This window comes from Pristiophorus japonicus, chromosome 5 (assembly GCF_044704955.1).
Source record: "Pristiophorus japonicus isolate sPriJap1 chromosome 5, sPriJap1.hap1, whole genome shotgun sequence".
NCBI lineage: Eukaryota > Metazoa > Chordata > Chondrichthyes > Pristiophoridae > Pristiophorus > Pristiophorus japonicus.
Genome location: NC_091981.1, coordinates 178,851,046 through 178,870,638, shown reverse-complemented (window position 1 = coordinate 178,870,638; position 19,593 = coordinate 178,851,046). Strand labels below are relative to the sequence as shown.

Here is a 19,593-nt window from a genome sequence, read left to right as displayed (position 1 = left end):
AGCACAAACTAGAAATTGAATATTTGGTCCAAATGGCTCAGTACCAAACAATGTGGAAATTTGTTTGTTCCCAGATGATGTCAATTGTAAATGCATTTTCTACTGTAAACTGGATTGAGGCAGTTGTTGGCCTGTTTACATTGGCAATAGATGATTGGCAACAAGTTGGGCTTATGTCTGTGTACATCTGACCTATAACAACCAATATGAATTAAACAAATTCACTGCAAATCAGTTCCAGTGTAAAGTAATCGGTTTTGTTCTACTAATTCGAAGGCAGTATAAAATAAATTGTTGCCAGCTCAGCCATCTCTGAACCAGCGACACCGTTTTCATTCATCGTCTAATTCTAATTATGAATTCTTAGTAGAAACTCGACCTGTTTCTAGAATAAATTGGAACGCAGATCTGGGATGAAAATTGTTTGAGTACTTATCGAATGTCCTTCAAAAATTGTAATGCTTTCTTTGTGAAATACTGATGCAGGATTGTTAAGCTTTATAAATTATTTCCAAAGGTAACTGTGTGTACATTTTCAGCTGAAAAAATTACATTGTCTTCCAGATTTTTTGAACAAGCCTTTAGAGAAATATGTGAAAAAATTGCAAGTAACAGTTAGAATTCTACGCATGGAACAACGTTCTGGTTTAATCCGAGCAAGACTGAAAGGGGCAGCAGCTTCTACAGGACAAGTGATCACATTCTTGGATGCACATTGTGAATGCACACTGGGCTGGCTGGAACCACTACTGGCGAGAATTAAACTGGACAGGTAAGAATAACATTGTATAAAAGCACTATGGCTAAAGTTTCAGTTGAGCTTCAAATATTAGTAGCACAAAAGCAAAATACTGTGGATGCTGGAATCTGGAATAAAAACAGAAAATGCTGGAAATCTCAGCAGGTCGGGCAGCATCTGTGGAGAGGAAGCGGAGTTAATGTTTCGGGTTGATGACTCTTCTTCAGAAGCACTTTTATTGGTAGCACTTTTGAAGAGGTACATAGCGTAATCAGAAAATAAAGAAAGAACTTGCACTTCATAACTAATACATTAATTTTGAAGTGCAGCCACTTTGCACACAACAAGGTCCTACAGGCAGCGGAAACACCTGGGAGTCCCTGGCCAAAGACCGCCCTAAGTGGAGAAAGTGCATCCGGGAGGGCGCTGAGCACCTCGAGTCTCATTGCCGAGAGCATGCAGAAATCGAGCGCAGGCAGCGGAAAGAGCGTGCGGCAAACCTGTCCCACCCTCCCTTACCCTCAACGGCTATCTGTCCCACCTGTGGCAGATTCTGTGGCTCTCGTATTGGACTGTTCAGCCACCAAAGAACTCACTTCAGGAGTGGAAGCAAGTCTTCCTCGATTCCGAGAGACTGCCGATGATGATGAAGCTAAAAGATCAACTAATTGGTTTTGAGTAGACCTGAATGTTGGCCAGGGCAGTTTGCTCATCTTTGAATATTGCCATGGGATCCTTATTGTCAACCTAAACCATAAATAAGACAGAAGGGACCTTGTTTAGCATCTCATTCAAAATATGACATCCCAGACAATGCAACTGTCCTTCAATACTGCACTAAAGTGCCAGCCTATGTTTTTAAGCTTGGAGTGGGGCTTGAACCCACAACCTGGCAAGAGTGCTACAACTGATCCAAGCTTAAACTTCAGACTGACTGCTCTGTAAAGTCTTGCTTTTAAATCCAGCATTTTCTATTTATCATTTTAATGTTTGCATTTAAATTCCTACAACTCCTCATTCTTCTACGCAGAACACATTTAATGTGCTAGTAAAAGACGGCTAAAGAAAAATAAGCTTCAAAGATATTTTTTTAAATCTTGCCTCCACAAAATACAGTACTATGGGCTCAATTTTGGCCACTAGAGATTTCTGGCGTACTTGCCAGAGGTGTGCCAGTTTTCCACGCTTGTAAGTGCGCCAAAAATCTTCGGGCCGATTTTGGCTGCTGTCCTGGGCCTTTTAGCTGCTGGCGTGGCGTGGCGACTGGGTTTGTGGGCGGAGCCAGCGTCCTGTGCTAGAAACAGTGCCGGGTCGCTGGCTATGCGCGGTAGGATTGGGATTGCTGTGATCGCGCATCCGCAGTAGAATCGGGTCAGTGGGTGAGTGAGAGAGTTGCAGTTTCAACTGACCGCACATGCGCAGTAGAATCGGGCTCCCGATACTTTGCCACGTTTCTGCCCAGCCCAGCTTCTCCCTCCTCTTCAGCCTCCCGGTACTTTGCCGCGTTTCTGGCCAGCCCAGCCCAGCCCACCCTTCCCTTCAGTCTCGGTGTGTCTTTGCCGGCCGCCCCTTTCCCAGGCCGAATGGCCTCTCGTACAGGCCGGCCCATTGCCTTCCCCTGCCAGGGTTCAATTCAAGGTATGTTTAACTAAAATTATTTATTTGTTATTCAATTGTTTACCTGAGTTCTTTATTTTTATTGAGTTATTTCAACTTTTATTTGCAATGTTTGGTGCTTGGATGCAGTTCCTTACTTACTTACCTGCGCTGATTTCTTAACTGCCTGCAAGGTTTTTCAGAGCTGGCCACATACATTGACCTAAGTGGATTTGGAGTAACTTTTAGCTGGCCAGAATTGCTTAAATGGCCAAAACTGGCGTAAGTGGCTGGGAACGCCCCCCCTTTGGAACAAAAAACCTGAACTAAGAAAAATCGTACCTAACTGAGTTACACTGGAGCAAGTTGATTGGGGAAAATGGCATTTTTGTAACTTACACCAGAAAAACCAACTTACTCCAAAAATGTTGGAGCAAGTCATGGCCAAAATTGGGCCCTATATTATTTTTATGTATCTATTTCATTGCAGCAAGTTAGAAAAATAAATGGATATTCAAAATTACAGTTTATAATTAAAGAAACATTTTCATTTTATCTGCATATTAATTCTTCATTTGGACATTATTCATACCAGCTACTTTGCATGCTGTTTCCTCAGCTTTTTGGAAAGTTTGCTGCTCCTGGCATCACAGTTTCCTAGCTTCTAGAGTCAGGCCCTGCAGTTTATTGAATTTTTAAAGAAGAATAAATATAGTTTGCAATGATTTATTTACTGATTTCTAATATTTTTTAAATTTGGTTTTATTGAGTACCTAGTCACCCAGCCATACTATAGTTGCAGGGAGTTATACCAATAATTTGGTCATCCAAAAGAAAACCAGTGGGATTACTCTCCAGTTTATCCAAACCATATTCATAACTGCAAATATAGTGATTAAAGTTTTATTAACAATGATTACCTGACCTACCACCCAAGACTTGAAATGTTAAAGTAAACCTCAGTTAATTGTGTTGCAGATGCACATGAAAATTGCTCAAATGCATCTTTCGCATCCAAGATAGCTTGTCAGCCTAATATTTATAAAACAGCTGAATCAAGTAAGATTCTGAAAGACTAACAGGAGTTTCTAATCAACAGTTGCCAGCCCCTAGCAAAGGTAGGAGCATAGTAGTTGGGGACAGCTATTCTTTACTAAAACCAAATACATATTGAGGGCTAGACTTTTGGCACATCATCGCCCATATAAGCACTGAGATTCAGGTTATTGCCCATTTTTGATGAAAACTGGAAACTAGCTGCCCGATTATAGCCCATTTATCGCCGGCGCAACTTTCGGCATACAGGAATGAGCTGCGTCGCCCGGCCTGTTTTTTTTTTACTATGATGTCATCCTTGTGCAAGGCCAAGAATACTGGTTATAATGGAAACTAGCGGCTGATTATCGCAGAGCGCTACTTTCGGCATTTCACCCATAATTCGCCCAAATGATCGCTGGCCCAAAAAGATGCTCAAGAAAAGCTGCAATCACCTGACCTTAACTCGCACTACAGATGCTATTTTGTAACTCGGAGGATCTTTAATAAAAGGCTGCTTAAAGTGCTCGTCAGGACAAGCAATTTGTGAGTGATTTTAACAGCGTTTTTGACTCTTGCCAATCATCTAATCACATTTGTATTTGTTGAGGACAAATTAAGAAGAGAGATTAAGGGTATTTATAGTGATGTGGCCTGTAATTTCTCAACCAGTATTAATGACTAATCACATGCTGCAGAATAGAGTTGGGAGAAGGTTTATTGAAGAGCATTATGTGCCTAATCAAAGAGGTGGCAGACTGCTCACAAGGAGAAGACGTTACACCCAAAGCATTTACAGGGATAAGCGATCATACCATGACTTGTCCTATAACACGTGCATTAGAAGACTTTGCTTCCGAAAGGAGGTTATCAGTGAGATATGCCAGCACCATTAGGACTGCCCTGCCCGTTGAGGTTAAGGTTACTGCGGCACTTTCCTTCTACGCATCGGGCTCCTTTCAGGCCTCAGCTGGCGACATTTGTGGTGTCGCTCAGCACGCCACATATTGCTGCATTTGACAGGTAACTGAAGCCCTTTACACATGCAGGATGGACTTTATAAACTTCCCTATGACCAGGGAGACACAGACTGAGAGGGCTTTGGGTTTCTTGAGAATACCAAACTTCCCAAGGTGCAGGGAGCAATAGACTGTACGCACATTGCCCTGCGAGCACCTTTACAGGATGCAGAGGTGTTTCGGAACCGAAAGGGATTCCACTCCCTGAATGTGCAGCTGGTTGTCGAGCACAAGCAATTAATTATGGCAGTAAATGCAAATTCTGCAGGGAACATCCATGATGTGTACATTTTGCGTGAGTGCACTGTGTCTGAGCTGTCAGCCACGGTTGGATGCTGAGGGATAAAGGATATGGCCTTGCCAGCTGGCTCAACACCCCCTTGCGTAAGCCCCAGATAGAAGCCAAGAAGCACTACAATGAAAGCCATATAGCTACATGCAATATCGTCGCAAAGACAATTGCAGTTCTGAAGCAGCACTCAGGAGGCAACCTACAATGCTAACCTGAGCAGGTTGCTGAGTTCATTATAGTTTGCTGCATGTTACATAACATCAGGAGAGGACAACAATTGCCAGATGGGACCACCGGTCCACCTCAGGAGAGAGGGGAGACGGAGGAGGAGGACCTCTGGGAAGACAATCAGTCTGACGATGAACCCAGGCTTCCTCCCCACATCGCTTGAAAAGCCCCGTGGTAGTTACACAGCTGCAAAACTCTTGCGTCAGCAGCTCATAAATGAACACTTTGTGTGAAGTTACATTGGTGACAGTTGCACTTGTGTTACGTTTTATCCTTGCCTGGCCATGGCCATTGTTTGCATGTATTGTTTGCAACCCTTGTATTACCTTGCATTATTAGAAGACACTTCACAACAATTGTATACTTAAATTATTAATTTTTTTAATTTAACAGGTGCTTTAAAAAAAAATTTAACACACATATATAACACCCTAACTCCCAACAGTGAACAACATTTTTAACAACAATATAACAACAACACCCTCCCACCATCCCCAACAGTCAACACTTTTTAATAACAACAAAACAATAATATATACCACCCCCCCCCCACCTGCGGTCATGCTTCCCGCTTCCCTCCTGTAACTTGAACCCAGCCCCCCCCGTTTCCCACTTAATCCCCGAGTAACAGGACCAAGACGTCTTGCAGCAGAGCACCTCGAGGGGTGGAGGAGAAGACGTGCTGGTTGGTGGTTTGGCACCTTGTGGTGCAGTGCTGTATCCTGAAACTATCGCGTGCCGCAAGGCATCAACAGAGTCGGGCCATTCGCCCCATTGCCACAACTATCAACTCCATGACCTCCGTTATTCTCGCAGACAGTGTGGCAATGTTGCCGGTCAACCCACCAAGCACCTAGAGGAGCTCTTGACCTATGTCGACGCTCGCCCTCGACAGTGACACCATGTCCTCATTGACAGCTGCCCATCGCAGCCTGTGCCTACCTCGCCGACTCAACCTCCGTGAGATCGGCGTTGCACTGGACACCTTGGAGTGGCCTGCTGCAAGCCGCTTGGCTACGTCATCCGTTGAGGATGACGTGGCCACAGGTACCACAGATAACACATCACGCTCGGATTCGTCGTCGTCCTCCTCAGTTTGTTGTTCATCACCCGTGATCATCACGACCTGCAGCGGTACATATGTTGCTGCAGGGGCCTCCCGTTGTGTCTAGGGAGCTGGAAAACATAATTGAGGTTAGTAGAAGAGAAGGGGAGACATGAGAATGCTTGCGCTTATAATCAAATGCCATTAAATTACCACTGGTTTACCACTGCTTTACACATTACTCACGTGGCGCAACAACGGGATCTGCACCACCACGGGTGGCAGAACGATTATGGGTGCCCAATAAAACTGCGGCACGTTCCTCCAGATCAGGGTGGGGGGAGGAGAGAGAATCAGGACGCTGGTGAGCTCGGCAATGACAAAACTGTAATGGGAGGGGGCACTGTGTCCATGGGCTGTGCTCAGAGACCTCCGTGTGGCCGGTGCTAATATCCCAAAGTGTCCCAGGCAGCTCTCCCCCAGTCCAGGCTTGGGTCATCCTGTGACTGACAGCAGCCAGAGAGACTTGCACAGTCTGGGTAAAGCTGACCGGACCCCTCAGTGCTCAGTCGTGCCCCATCCACCAACGTAACCGAAAAGGAGACGGTGCCCAAGCTAAAGAGTTGCTCACAGCGTACAAGAATTCTCCTAAACTAAAGTGGTAGAAGTGACGAATGTTTGCGGTCTGCCTGTTTCCAGTCATTCCTTTGGCCATAATTTTTGATCAAAGCCTTTAAATTATAATTAATACTGTTGATTAAATGTAAAGCTTCTCAGCAAAATTAGACTTAAAGGGCGCAGGTTCCGACCCTGTCCAAATCTCAGTAGGAAAGCTACCCAAGATTACCCAGCTTAATTACAATCCGGCAGATTTACATTCTAATTAATGAGTCAGTGCATTATTACAATTTAAATGTAATAATTGAATTATTACTCTTGCTGATGCAACAAAACTGTTCCATCGCTTGCGGCACTGGTCTGCTTCACGCCTATCATGGGCCACTGATGCTACCAGGGCGGTGATATCGCCCCATATTTTTTGATAAAGGTGGGGGGTGGTGGGGGGAGTTCCCACGCCCACCCCCACCCCGGGTTAATTGGCCCCACAGATTTTCCACTTCATTAATTAATGCCTCATTAGAGAATGCTTTCGCGCTCCTTCTCCCTGAAAGCTCCTGCTGCATACTATCTCCAGATTCTTCATTTGACATCTTGACCATGCCACTTCTTTCCAAACCCTCTCTCTCTCTCTCTCTCTCTCCCACTGTGTCTTCTGAGCATTCGCAGATAACCCCTGACCTCCCGAATCGCAGGAAAAGTTATTTGCTGAAAAAAAAACGCACGTGCACAGAATGGCCATTGCTATAGAAGCCAGCCTTGCACGACTGAATACTTCACTAAGGCCCATTTCACATCGCTAAGGCTATCGCCCAAATTAAAAAGGCAAAACTAGCGGTTTTTAAAATGGGCGCTATTCCAGCAATCCTGGAAAATAAAAAATAAAACACTAAGACCAGAAATATAGCCCATTTTTGGGCCTTGGGGATCATAGTGGAAAGTCTAGCCCTAAGTAAAACACCGAGCCAAAAAAGGCAGCTCCAATCTTAAAGTAAGTAGCCCCTGTCTTGAAAGGACAGTGAATTTTTACTGATTTAATATAGTGTGAACTAAATGCCAGGGGATGTTGTTCAGTACCCTTCAGATCATGCGATCTCTTCTAAGCTGCCAATCTGAGTTCTGTACTGCAGAGATCAGACTCCCTTGAGTAATTCTGGAGAAAATGCACTCCTCATCCCTGAATTTATCCCTTTTTCCTCCCTTCAGAAGGTTTCTGGAATTCCTTCCTGGGAACAATATGCCAGAGAAGTATTCCTGAAACGATAGCAGAGTAGTTATTTTACTGGACTGATGAATCTGTACTCCTCCATGTTGAACACGACTTGAAAGAAGTACTGAGGGTAACAAGGGCACAGAATTTACTCTGAGTGGGAGACTTCAATGTCCATCACCAAGAGTGGCTCGGTAGAACAACTACTGACTGAGCCGGCTGAGTCCTGAAGGACATAACTGCCAGATTGCGCCTGCAGCAGGTGGAGAGAGAACCAACACTAGGGAAAAACCGACTTGGCCTCGTCCTCACTAATCTACCTGTTGCAGATGCATCTGTCCATGACAGTATTGGTATTAGTGACCACCACACAGTCCTTATGGAGACGAAGTCCCGTCTTCACACTGAGGACACCCTCTATTGAGCACTGCCACTGTGCTAAATGGGATAGATTAAAAACAGATTTAGCAGCTCAAAACTGGGCATCCATGTGACAGTGTGGGCCATCAGCAGCAGCAGAATTGTATTTCATCACAATCTGTAACCTCATGGCCTGGCGCATTCCTCACTCTATCATTACCATCAAGCCAAGGACCAACCCCATTTGATTGAGGAGTGCAGAAGAGCATGCGAGGAGCAGCACCAGGCGTACCTAAAAATGAGGTGCCAACCCAGGGAAGCTACAACACAAGACTACATGCATGCTAAACAGCGGAAGCAGCATTTTGTAGACCGAGCTAAGGGATCCCATAACCAATGGATCAGATCAAAGCTCTGCAGTCTGGCAACATCTAGTCATGAATGGTGATGGACAATTAAGCGATTAACAGGAGGAGGAGACTCCATGAACATCCCCATCTACAATGTTGGCAGAGCCCAGCATGCGAGTGCAGAAGGCAATGCTGAAGCATTTGCAATCATCTTCTGTCAGAAGTGCCGAGTGGATGATCCATCTCAGCCTCCTCCTGAGGTGCCCACCATCACACAAGCCAGTCTTCAGCCAATTCGATTCAATCCGCGTGATAACAAGAAATGGCTAAACGCATTGGATACAGCAAAGGCAATGGGCCCCGACAACATCCCAACTGTAGTGCTGAAGACTCTTGCTCCAGAACTAGCCGTGCCTCTAACCAAGTTTTTTCAGTACAGCTACAACACTGGCATCTACCCGACAAAGTGGAAAATTTCCTAGGTATGTCCTATCTACAAAATGCAGGACAAATCCAATCCGGCCAATTACCGCCCCATCAGTCTACTCATAATCATCAGAAAAGTGATGGAAGGTGTCATTGACTGAGCTAACAAGCGGTACTTACTTACCAATAAACTGCTCAGTTTGGGTTTCACCAGGACCACTTGGCTCCAAACTCATTGCAGCCTTGGTCCAAACATGGACAAAAAAGCTGCATTCCAGAGGGGAAGTGAGAGTGACTGCCCTTGACAACAAGGCATCATTTGACTGAGTGTGGCATCAATGAGCCCTGGTAAAATTGATGTCAGTGGGAATGAGGGGGAGAAGTTATCCATTGGCTGGAGTCATACCTAGCAGAAAGAAAGATAGTAGCAGTTGTTGGAGACCAATCTTCTCAGCCCCCAGGCCACCGCTGCAGGAGTTCCTCAGGGCAGTGTCCTAGACCCAACCATCTTCAGCTGACCTCCCTCCATCATAAGCTCAGAAGTGCGGATGTTCGGTGATGATTGCACGTTGTTCAGTTCCCTTTGCAACTCCTCACACGCTGCATGCAGGCATGCATTGCTTCATTAAGACCTGGACAATATTCATGCTTTGGCTGATGAATGGTAAGTAACATTCGTGCCAAAAAAGTTCCAGGCAATGACCATAGAAAACAGGTGCAGGAGCAGGCCATTCGGCCCTTCGAGCCTGCACCACCATTCAATAAGATCATGGCTGATCATTCACCTCAGTACCCCTTTCCTGCTTTCTCCCTATACCCCTTGATCCCTTTAGCTGTAAGGGCCATATTTAACTCCCTCTTGAATATATCCAACGAACTGGCATCAACAACCCTCTGCGGTAGGGAATTCCACAGGTTAACAACTCTCTGAGTGAAGAAGTTTCTCCTCATCTCAGTCCTAAATGGCTTACCCCTTATGCTTAGAATATGTCCCCTGGTTCTGGACTTCCCCAACATCGGGAACATTCTTCCTGCATCTAACCTGTCCAGTCCCATCAGAATTTTATATGTTTCTATGAGATCCCCTCTCATCCTTCTAAACTCCAGTGAATACAGGCCCAGTCGATCCAGTCTCTCCTCATATGTCAGTCCTGCCATCCTGGGAATCAGTCTGGTGAACCGTCACTGCACTCCCTCAATAACATCCTTCCTCAGATTAGGAGACCAAAACTGAACACAATATTCCAGGTGAGGCCTCACCAAAGCCCTGTACAACTGCAGTAAGACCTCCCTGTTCCTATACTTGAATCCCCTGGCTATGAAGGCCAACATACCATTTGCCTCCTTCACCGCCAGCTGTACCTGCATGCCAACTTTCAATGATTGATGTACTATGACACCCAGGTCTCGTTGCACCTCCCCTTTTCCTAATCTGCCGCCATTCAGATAATAATCTGCCCTCGTGGTTTTGCCACCAAAGTGGATAACATTTATCCACATTATACTGCATCTGCCATGCATTTGCTCACTCACCTAACTTATCCAAGTCACCCTGCAGCCTCCTAGCTCCTCCTCACAGCTCACACCGCCACCCAGCTTAGTGTCATTTGCAAACTTGGAGATATTACACCCAATTCCCTCATCTAAATTATTAATGTATATTGTAAATAGCTGATCTCCCAGCACTGAGCCCTGCGGCACCCCACTAGTTACTGCCTGCCATTTTGAAAAAGACCCGTTTATGCCGACTCTCTGCTTCCTGTCTGCCAACAAGTTCTCTATCCCCGTCAGTACATTACCTTCAATACCATGTGCTTTAATTTTGCACACCAATCTCTTGTGTGGGACGTTGTCCAAAGACTTTTGAAAGTCTAAATACACTACATCCACTGATTCTCCTTTGTCCACTCTACCAGTTACATCCTCAAAAAATTCTAGAAGCTTTGTCAAGCAGGATTTCCCTTTCATAAATCCATGCTGACTTGGACCGATCCAGTCAATGCTTTCCAAATGTGCTGCTATTTCATCTTTAATAATTGGTTCCAACATTTTCCCCACTACTGATGTCAGGCTAATCGGTCAATAATTCCCCGTTTTCTCTCTCCCTCCTTTCTTTAAAAAGTGGTGTTACATTAACTACCCTCCAGTCCATAGGAACCGATCCAGAGTCGCTAGCCTGTTGGAAAATGATCACCAGTGCATCCACTATTTCTAGGACTGCTTCCTTCGTCTGCATCCCAGAGTTCTTATCAGGCCCCGGGGATTTATCAGCCTTCAATCCCATCAATTTCCCTAACACAATTTCCCGCCTAATAAGGATTTCCTTCAGTTCCTCCTTCTTACTAGACCCTCGGTCCCCTAGTATTTCCGAAAGGTTATTTGTATCTTCCTTCGTGAAGACAGAACCAAAGTATTTGTTTAACTGGTCCGCCATTTCTTTGTTCCCCATTATAAATTCACCTGAATCTGACTGCAAGGGACCTACATTTGTTTTCACTAATCTTTTTCTCTTCACATATCTATAGAACTTTTGCAGTCAGTTTTTATGTTCCCAGCAAGCTTCCTCTCATACTCTATTTTCCCCCTCCTAATTAAACCCTTTGTCCTCCTCTGCTGTATTATAAAATTCTCCCAGTCCTCAGGTTTGCTGCTTTTTCAGGCCAATTTATATGCCTCTTTGGATTTAACACTATCTCTAATTTCCCTTGTTAGCCACGGTGGAGCCACCTTACTCCAGACAGGGATGTACAATTGTTGAAGTTCATCTATGTGCTCTTTAAATGTTTGCCATTGCCTATCCACCGTCAACCCTTTAAGTATCACTCGCCAGTCTATTCTAGCCAATTCACGTCTCATACCATTGAAGTTATCTTTCCTTTCGTTCAGGACCCTAGTCTCTGAATTAACTGTGTCACTCTCCCATCTTAATAAAGAATTCTACCATATTATGGTCACTCTTCCCCAAGGGGCCTCGCACAACAAGATTGATAATTAGTCCTTTCTCATAACACATCACCCAGTCTAGGATGGCCAGCCCTCTAGTTGATTCCTCGACATATTGGTCTAGAAAACCATCCCTGAAACATTTCAGGAAATCCTCCTCCAGCGCATTACTACCAGTTTGGTTAGCCCAATCAATATGTGGATTATAGTCACCCATGATAACTGCTGCACCTTTATTGCACGAGGCACAGAGCCTTCAGGCTTGTCTGTTTAACACACTTTGCCCCTTTAGAATTTTGCTGTAATGTGCCCTTTTTGCTTTTTGCCTTGGGTTTCTCTGCCCTCCACTTTTACTTTTCTTCTTTCTATCTTTTGCTTCTGCCCCCATTCTACTTCCCTCTGTCTCCGCACATAGGTTCCCATCCCCCTGCCATATTAGTTTAACCCCTCCCCGACAGCACTAGCAAACACTCCCCCTAGGACATTGGTTCCGGTCCTGTACAGGTGCAGACTGTCCGGTTTGTACTGGTCCCACCTACCCCAGAACCTGTTCCAATATCCCAGGAATTTGAATCCCTCCTTTCTGCACGACGACTCAAGCCACGTATTCATCTGAGCTATCCTGCGATTCCTACTCTGACCATCTCCAACCTAACCATCTCCCCATGATATTCAATATTCATCGCCGAATCCCCCACCATCAACATCTTGGGAGTGGGGGGGGGGGGCGGCGGTCACCATTGAACAGAAACCTAACTGGACCAGTCACACACATACTGTGGCTACAAGAGCAAGTCAGAGGCTGGGTATTCTGTGCTGAGAGACTCATCTCCTGACTCCCCAAAGCCATTCCACCATCTACAAGACAAAAGTCAAGAGTGTGATGAAATACTCTCTCCTTGCTTGGATGAATGCAGCTTCAACAACACTCTTAGCTCAACACCACTCAGGACAAAGCAACCCGCTTGATTGGCACCCCATCCACCACTGTAAGCATTTACTCCCTCCACACTGGTGTGCAGTGGCTACAGTGCGTGCCATCTACAAGATGTACTGCAGCAACTCGCCAAAGCTTCTTCGACAGCACCTCCCAAACCCGCAACCTCTATGCCTAGAAGAACAAGGCTGGCAGGGGCATGGGAACACCACCACCTTCAAGTTCCCCTTCAAGTCATACACTATCCTGACTTGGAAATATATCACCGTTTCTGCGTTGCTGGGTGATAATCCTGGAACAGCTCCCGAACAGCTATATGGGAGTACCTTCACCACATGGACTGTAGCAGTTCCAGAAGGCGGCTCACCACCACCTTTCCGAGGACAATTAAGGATGGGCAACAAATGCTGGCCTTGCCAACAATGTCCACATCCCATGAAGGAATGTGGGAAAAAAGTTAGGCCTACCTCTCCCATTACAGCTACTAAGAGTGACTTTGGGATTAGATTTGTGAGATGAGCAAGTTCAGTTGCAGTGAGTAATTGTTTCTTGTACACTATCTGGATAACCCCAAGACCCTAATGCCTTGGTGAGGTGGATAGAGTTTTAAGGAAAATTCTGCCAACATTTGGCAGTGACCCATGGATGAAAGGGTTAATTCTATTAGGCAGTGCTGGACATGGATTTTTAAAAATCTATTCATCTTTTTCTTCTAATTGAAGGTGCTATAGAAAGTGTGCTCTGAAACCGTGAACGTCATTTTGAGAACTCTGTTGTGGCCGCATCAGCTGTAGCTGTTGGCTGTATTGGTTCTGAGCAAGACCCTTGTCGCCTTACTTTGTAAGTGAGATTGCTCGTTATAGCTAGAGTGGAGCAAAAGGGCTGGTCAGATTATTTCACCAAAATCTAGTGTTTCAGTTGACAGCATAGTTGAACTTGACTCTTGGGACAAGATCTCCAATGGAGGTTGGTACTTTTATTCTTATAATAGAACTTAAAATATTAAGTGGCATAAGTTTGTTGAGTGGTATTGTGTCAAGTCAATTAATCTACAGTAGCTGGTATATATTGTAGAGTATTTAGAAACATAGAAAATAGGTGCAGGAGTAGGCCATTTAGCCCTTTGAGCCTGCACCAGCATTCAATAAGATCATGGCTGATCATTCACCTCAGTACCCCTTTCCTGCTTTCTCTCCATACCCCTTGATCCCTTTAGCCGTAAGGGCAACATCTAACTCCCTCTTGAATATATCCAACAACAGGCATCAACAACTCTCTGCGGTAGGGAATTCCACAGGTTAATAACTCTCAATGAAGAAGTTTCTCCTCATCCCAGTCCTAAATGGCTTACCCCTTATCCTTAGACTGTGTCCCCTGGTTCTGTACTTCCCCAACATCAGGATCATTCTTCCTGCATCTAACCTGTCCAGTCCCGTTATAATTTTATGTGTTTCTATGAGATCCCCTTTCATCATTCTAAAGGGTGGAAGGGTGGTGGATGCAGAAACTGTCACCACATTTAAAGGGTGCATGGATGGACACTTGGAAGTGCTGTAACCTGCAGGGTTATGGTCCGAGAGCTGGTAAGTGGGATTAGACTGGATAACCTCTTGTTGGCTGGCGCAGACACGATGTTAAGTACTGCAGGGAATCTAATATGGCCAGGGTGATCTCCTGGACTAGTTTTGATCGCCTGGATGGGTCGGAGAGGACTTTCCCAGATTTTTTTCCCCAATTGGTCTGGGATTTTATCTAGTTTTTTACCTCTCCCATGAGATCGCATGGCTCCGGTTGGGGTGGAGTGTCGAATGTTGCGGTGGAAGGGGTGTCACAGTTGTGTGGGGCGGACTGGTTGGGCCAGATGCTCTTTACCTTTTTGCCATTGTTCATAGGTTTATATGTAATCTTCAGGGCTGCTGTCCGAGGGCCGTGCGGCTCTTTGTCGGCAGGCGCAGACATGATGGGCCGAAATGGCCTCCTTCTGCGCTGTAGATTTCTATGTTTCTATAAGTGGCAAGTAACATTCGTGACATACAGGTACCAGGCAATGCTAGTTCCAACAAGAGGAAGCCTAACTACCACCCCTTGACATTCAACTGCATTACCATTGCCGAATTGCACACCATCAACATCCTGGGGTTCGCCATTGATCAGAAACTTAACTGGACCAGCCACATAAATACTGTGGCAACTAGAGCAGGTCAGAGGCTGGATAATCTGCGACGAGTGTCTCACCTCCTGACTCCCCAAAGCCTTTCCACCACCTATAAGGCACAAGTCAGGATTGTGATGGAATACTCTCCACTTGCCTGGATGAGTGCAGCTCCAACAACACTACAGAAGCTCAACATCATCCAGGACAAAGCAGCCCGCTTGATCTGCAACCCAGCCACCTCCTTAAATAATCACTCCCACTGGCACACCATGGCTGCAGTGTGTACCATCTACAAGATGCATTGCAGCAACTCGCCAAGGCTTCTTCGACAGCATCTCCCAAACTCACTACCTCTACCACCTAAAAGGACAAAGGTGGCAGGCATATGGGAACACCATCACCTGTAAGTTTCGCTCCAAGTTATACACCATCCTGACTTGGAAATATTTTGCTATTCCTTCATCGTCGCTGTGTCAAAATCCTGGAATTCCCTCCCTAACAGCACTTCGGGAGTACCTTCACCAAAAGGACTGCAGCAGTTCAAGAAGACGACTCACCACTTTCTCAAAGGCAAGTAGGAATGGGCAATAAATGCTAGTCTTGGCAGCGACGCTCCTATCCCAGGAACAATTTTTTTAAAAAAGAGACATAATTTTGAATTTCTGAACATTATGTTTCAATAAGGGAACTGTTGGATTGGTGCAAGGTAGATAAAATGAAGGAACAATCATTGTCTGACTTTTTTTTAAAAAAGCTGGGAAATAACAGAGGACAAAGTTCAGCTGTGCCCCAAGAAATATTTTATCTCCATGCCAATTTAAATAAGACTAATCTACAACTAAGATCTGCACTTCAGTAACAGTCCAGATATCCATCTGAGAAACTTTGAATTGAATGTTCAAAGATGCTCACGTGACAGGTGCATTAATTTGTGAAAAGCTGCAGATGTCCTATATGAATCCAAAGGAGGCCTATCCGGGCATGGGTTTGAGATAGCCAACATGAAGCAAGTTCTATTTTATGAAGCCTGAGGTCAGTGAATCATGAAAAGGGTATAAAAGCAACAATGCATACACAAATTAAATTTTACTGAAGCCCAATTTAAATAAAATGTTGCAAACGTGGATAGAGAACTGGTTGGCAGACAGGAAGCAGAGAGTCGGGATAAACGGGTCCTTTTCAAAATGGCAGGCAGTGACGAGTGGGGTGCCGCAAGGCTCAGTGCTGGGACCCCAGCTATTTATAATATACATCAATGATTTAGCTGAAGGAATTGAGTGTAATATCTCCAAGTTTGCAGATGACACTAAGCTGGGTGGCGGTGTGAGCTGTGAGGAGGATGCTAAGAGGCTGCAGGGTGACTTGGACAGGTTGGGTGAGTGGGCAAATGCATGGCAGATGCAGTATAATGTGGATAAATGTGAGGTTATCCACTTTGGTGGCAAAAACACGAAGGCAGAATATTATCTGAATGGCGGCAGATTAGGAAAAGGGGAGGTGCAACGAGACCTGGGTGTCATGGTACATCAGTCGTTGAAAGTTGGCATGCAGGTACAGCAGGCGGTGAAGGAGGCAAATGGCATGTTGGCCTTCATAGCTAGGGGTTTTGAGTATAGGAGCATGGAGGTCTTACTGCAGATGTACATGGCCTTGGTGAGGCCTCACCTGGAATATTGTGTTCAGTTTTGGTCTCCTAATCTGAGGAAGGATGTTCTTGCTATTGAGGGAGTGCAGCGACGGTTCACCAGATTGATTCCCAGGATGGCAGGACTGACCTATGAGGAGAGACTGGATCGACTGGGCCTGTATTCACTGGAGTTTAGAAGGATGAGAGGGGATCTCATAGAAACATATAAAATTCTGGCGGGACTGGACATGTTAGATGCAGGAAGAATGTTCCTGATGTTGGGGAAGTCCAGAACCAGGGGACACAGTCTAAGGATAAGGGGTAAGCCATTTAGGACTGGGATGAGGAGAAACTTCTTCATTCAGAGAGTTATTAACCTGTGGAATTCCCTACCGCAGAGAGTTGTTGATGCCTGTTGTTGGATATATTCAAGAGGGAGCTAGATATGGCCCTTACGGCTAAAGGGATCAAGGGGTATGGAGAGAAAGCAGGAAAGGGGTACTGAGGTGATGGATCAGCCATGATCTTATTGAATGGTGGTGCAGACTCGAAGGGCCAAATGGCCTACTCCTGCACCTATTTTCTATGTTAAGAACCCTACCAACATCTTCTGCCTCCACACAGCGATTACCCTCATGGTCTCTAATAGGCGCTACCCTTTAGTTATCCTCTTTCGTTATCCACAGCCCATCAGGTCATTGATGAAGTAGCTGAAGATGGTTGGGCCTAGGACACTGCCCTGAGGAACTCCTGTAGCGATGGCCTGGGGGCTGAGATGATTGGTCTCCAACAACAAATACTACCTTTCTTTCTGCTAGGTATGACTCCAGCCAATGGAGAGTTTTCCCTGGTTCCCATTGACTTCAATTTTACTAGGGTTCATTGATGCCACACTGTCAAATGCTGCCTTGTTGTCATAGGCATTCACTCTCACATCACCTCTGGAATTCAGCTCTTTTGTTTATGTTTGGATCAAGGCTGTAATGAGGTCTGGAGCTAAGTGGTCCTGGTGGAACCCAAACTGAGTTTCAGTGAGCAGGTTATTGGTAAGTGCCGCTTGATAGTGCTGTTGACGACACCTTCCATCAGCTTGCTGATTGCGAGTAGACTGATAGGGCGGTAATTGGATTTGTCCTGCTTTTTGTGGACTGGACATACCCGGTCAGTTTTCGGGTAGATGCCAGTGTTGTAGCTGTACTAGAACAGCTTGGCTAGAGGTGAGGCTAATTCTGGAGCGCAAGTCTTTAGCACGACAGCCGGGATGTTTTCGGGGCCCATAGCCTTTGCTGTATCCAGTACACTCAGACGTTTCTTGATATCATGTTGAGTGAATCGAATTGGCTGAAGACTAGCTTCTGCTATGGTGGGGATGCCAGAATTATGGATCATCCACTTGGCACTTCTGGCTGAAGATGTTTGCAAATGCTTCAGCCTTGTCTTTTGCACTCGCGTGCTGTGCTCCGCCATCATTGAGGATAGGGATATTCATGGAGCCTCCTATTCTCATTAGTTGTTTAATTGTCCACCATCATTCACGACTGGATATGGCAAAACTGCAGAGCTTTGATCAGATCCATTGATTGTGGGATCATTTAGGTCTATCTATAGCATACTGTTTCTGCTGTTTAACGTGCATGTAGTCCTGTGTTGCTGTTTCCCCAGGTTGTCACCTCATTTTTAGGTACTCCTGGTGCTGCTCCTGGCATGCTCTTCTACACGCCTCATTGAACCAGGATTGGTCCCCTGGCTTGATGGTAATAGTAGAGAGAGGGATGTGCCGGGCCATGAGGTTACAGATTGTGGTAGAATACAATTTTGCTGCTGCTGATGGCCCGCAGCATCTCATGGGTGCTAAGTTTTGATCTGCTAGATCTGTTCTGAATCAATCCCATTTAGCACAGTGGTAGTGCCACACAACACGATGGAGGGTGTTCTCGGTGTGAAGACAGTTATTCGACTCCACATGGACTGCAGTGGTCGCTGCTACCAATGCTGTCATGGACAGATGCTTCTGTGACCGGTAGATTGGTGAGGACAAGATCAAGTAGGATTTCCCTCGTGGTGGTTCTCTCTCCTGCTGCAGGCCCAGTCTGGCTGCTTTGTCCTTCAGAACTCTGCCAGTAGTAATGCTACCGAGCCAGTTTTGGTGATGGACATTGAAGTCCCCACTCAGAGTACATTCTGTGTCCTTGCTACCCTCAGTGCTTCTTCCAAGTAGTGTTCAACATAGAGGAGTACTGATTCATCAGCTGAGAGAGGGCGGTAAGTGGTAATTAGGAGAAGGACCTGAAGCCATGATGGGTAGGATGATTAATTGAAATGGAAAAAAATGACTTGGATGGTCCCTTCCATCGTCAACGTTAGATGGGGCTTTTGCTGCTTTACATAGCACGTAGTCCAACTAACAATATCCCATGTTGGGCTGCTTTTTGTTTTTAGGCATTATACATAACTTCATATATTCTGACCTCTGTAAGAAGCCATTTTCTGCCTTGGACACCCAATTGTTCAATGCCTTTTCATCAACTAAAACTTTATTTCATAAATGCTTTACAAAAATCTTATGTTGGAAGGAATTATGGACTATTTTTACATGAATACATTTTATTCAGGGTATAATTAAATAGTAATATGAAAATTTGAGTGTGTGCTTTCTGATTCCAGCAGCTTGTGATTGATAGGTAGACTATTTAATAGCATAGACTGACCTCATGGGCATTCCCCTCAGATCATTATTAAACTGGGATTTTCGATTTGCCTGACACCAAGTAGAAATATTTGTTTAACGGTGTGTGCATCCAAAGTTGGATGAAGTATGTTAGTGTGCTTTATTATCTAGAGAAACTTGTTAACCTACATGTTAGAGCCAGTTCAGTCAGTGTTGTGCAGCTGACATATCCTTTTTTGATTTCTAGATGAATGAAGATCATGGATATATTGCCTATACTGTCCAATATCCCTGTTCGATTAATGCAGCTTGGACTATCAAACCTCTTGCCCCACCATGAATCCT

General features: G+C 45.2%; 1 protein-coding gene across 3 annotated transcripts in view; it reads left to right on the top strand.

Annotated features, from left to right (window-relative positions):
- The window catches only part of galnt1 (UDP-N-acetyl-alpha-D-galactosamine:polypeptide N-acetylgalactosaminyltransferase 1), a 258,714-nt gene that overhangs the window by 196,036 nt on the left and 43,085 nt on the right, over positions 1–19,593 (top strand). For all 3 annotated transcript variants that reach the window (XM_070881133.1, XM_070881132.1, XM_070881131.1), the window contains one exon: positions 565–772. In XM_070881133.1, the coding sequence (XP_070737234.1) occupies positions 565–772 (208 nt within the window). The remainder of the gene's footprint in view (positions 1–564; positions 773–19,593) is intronic.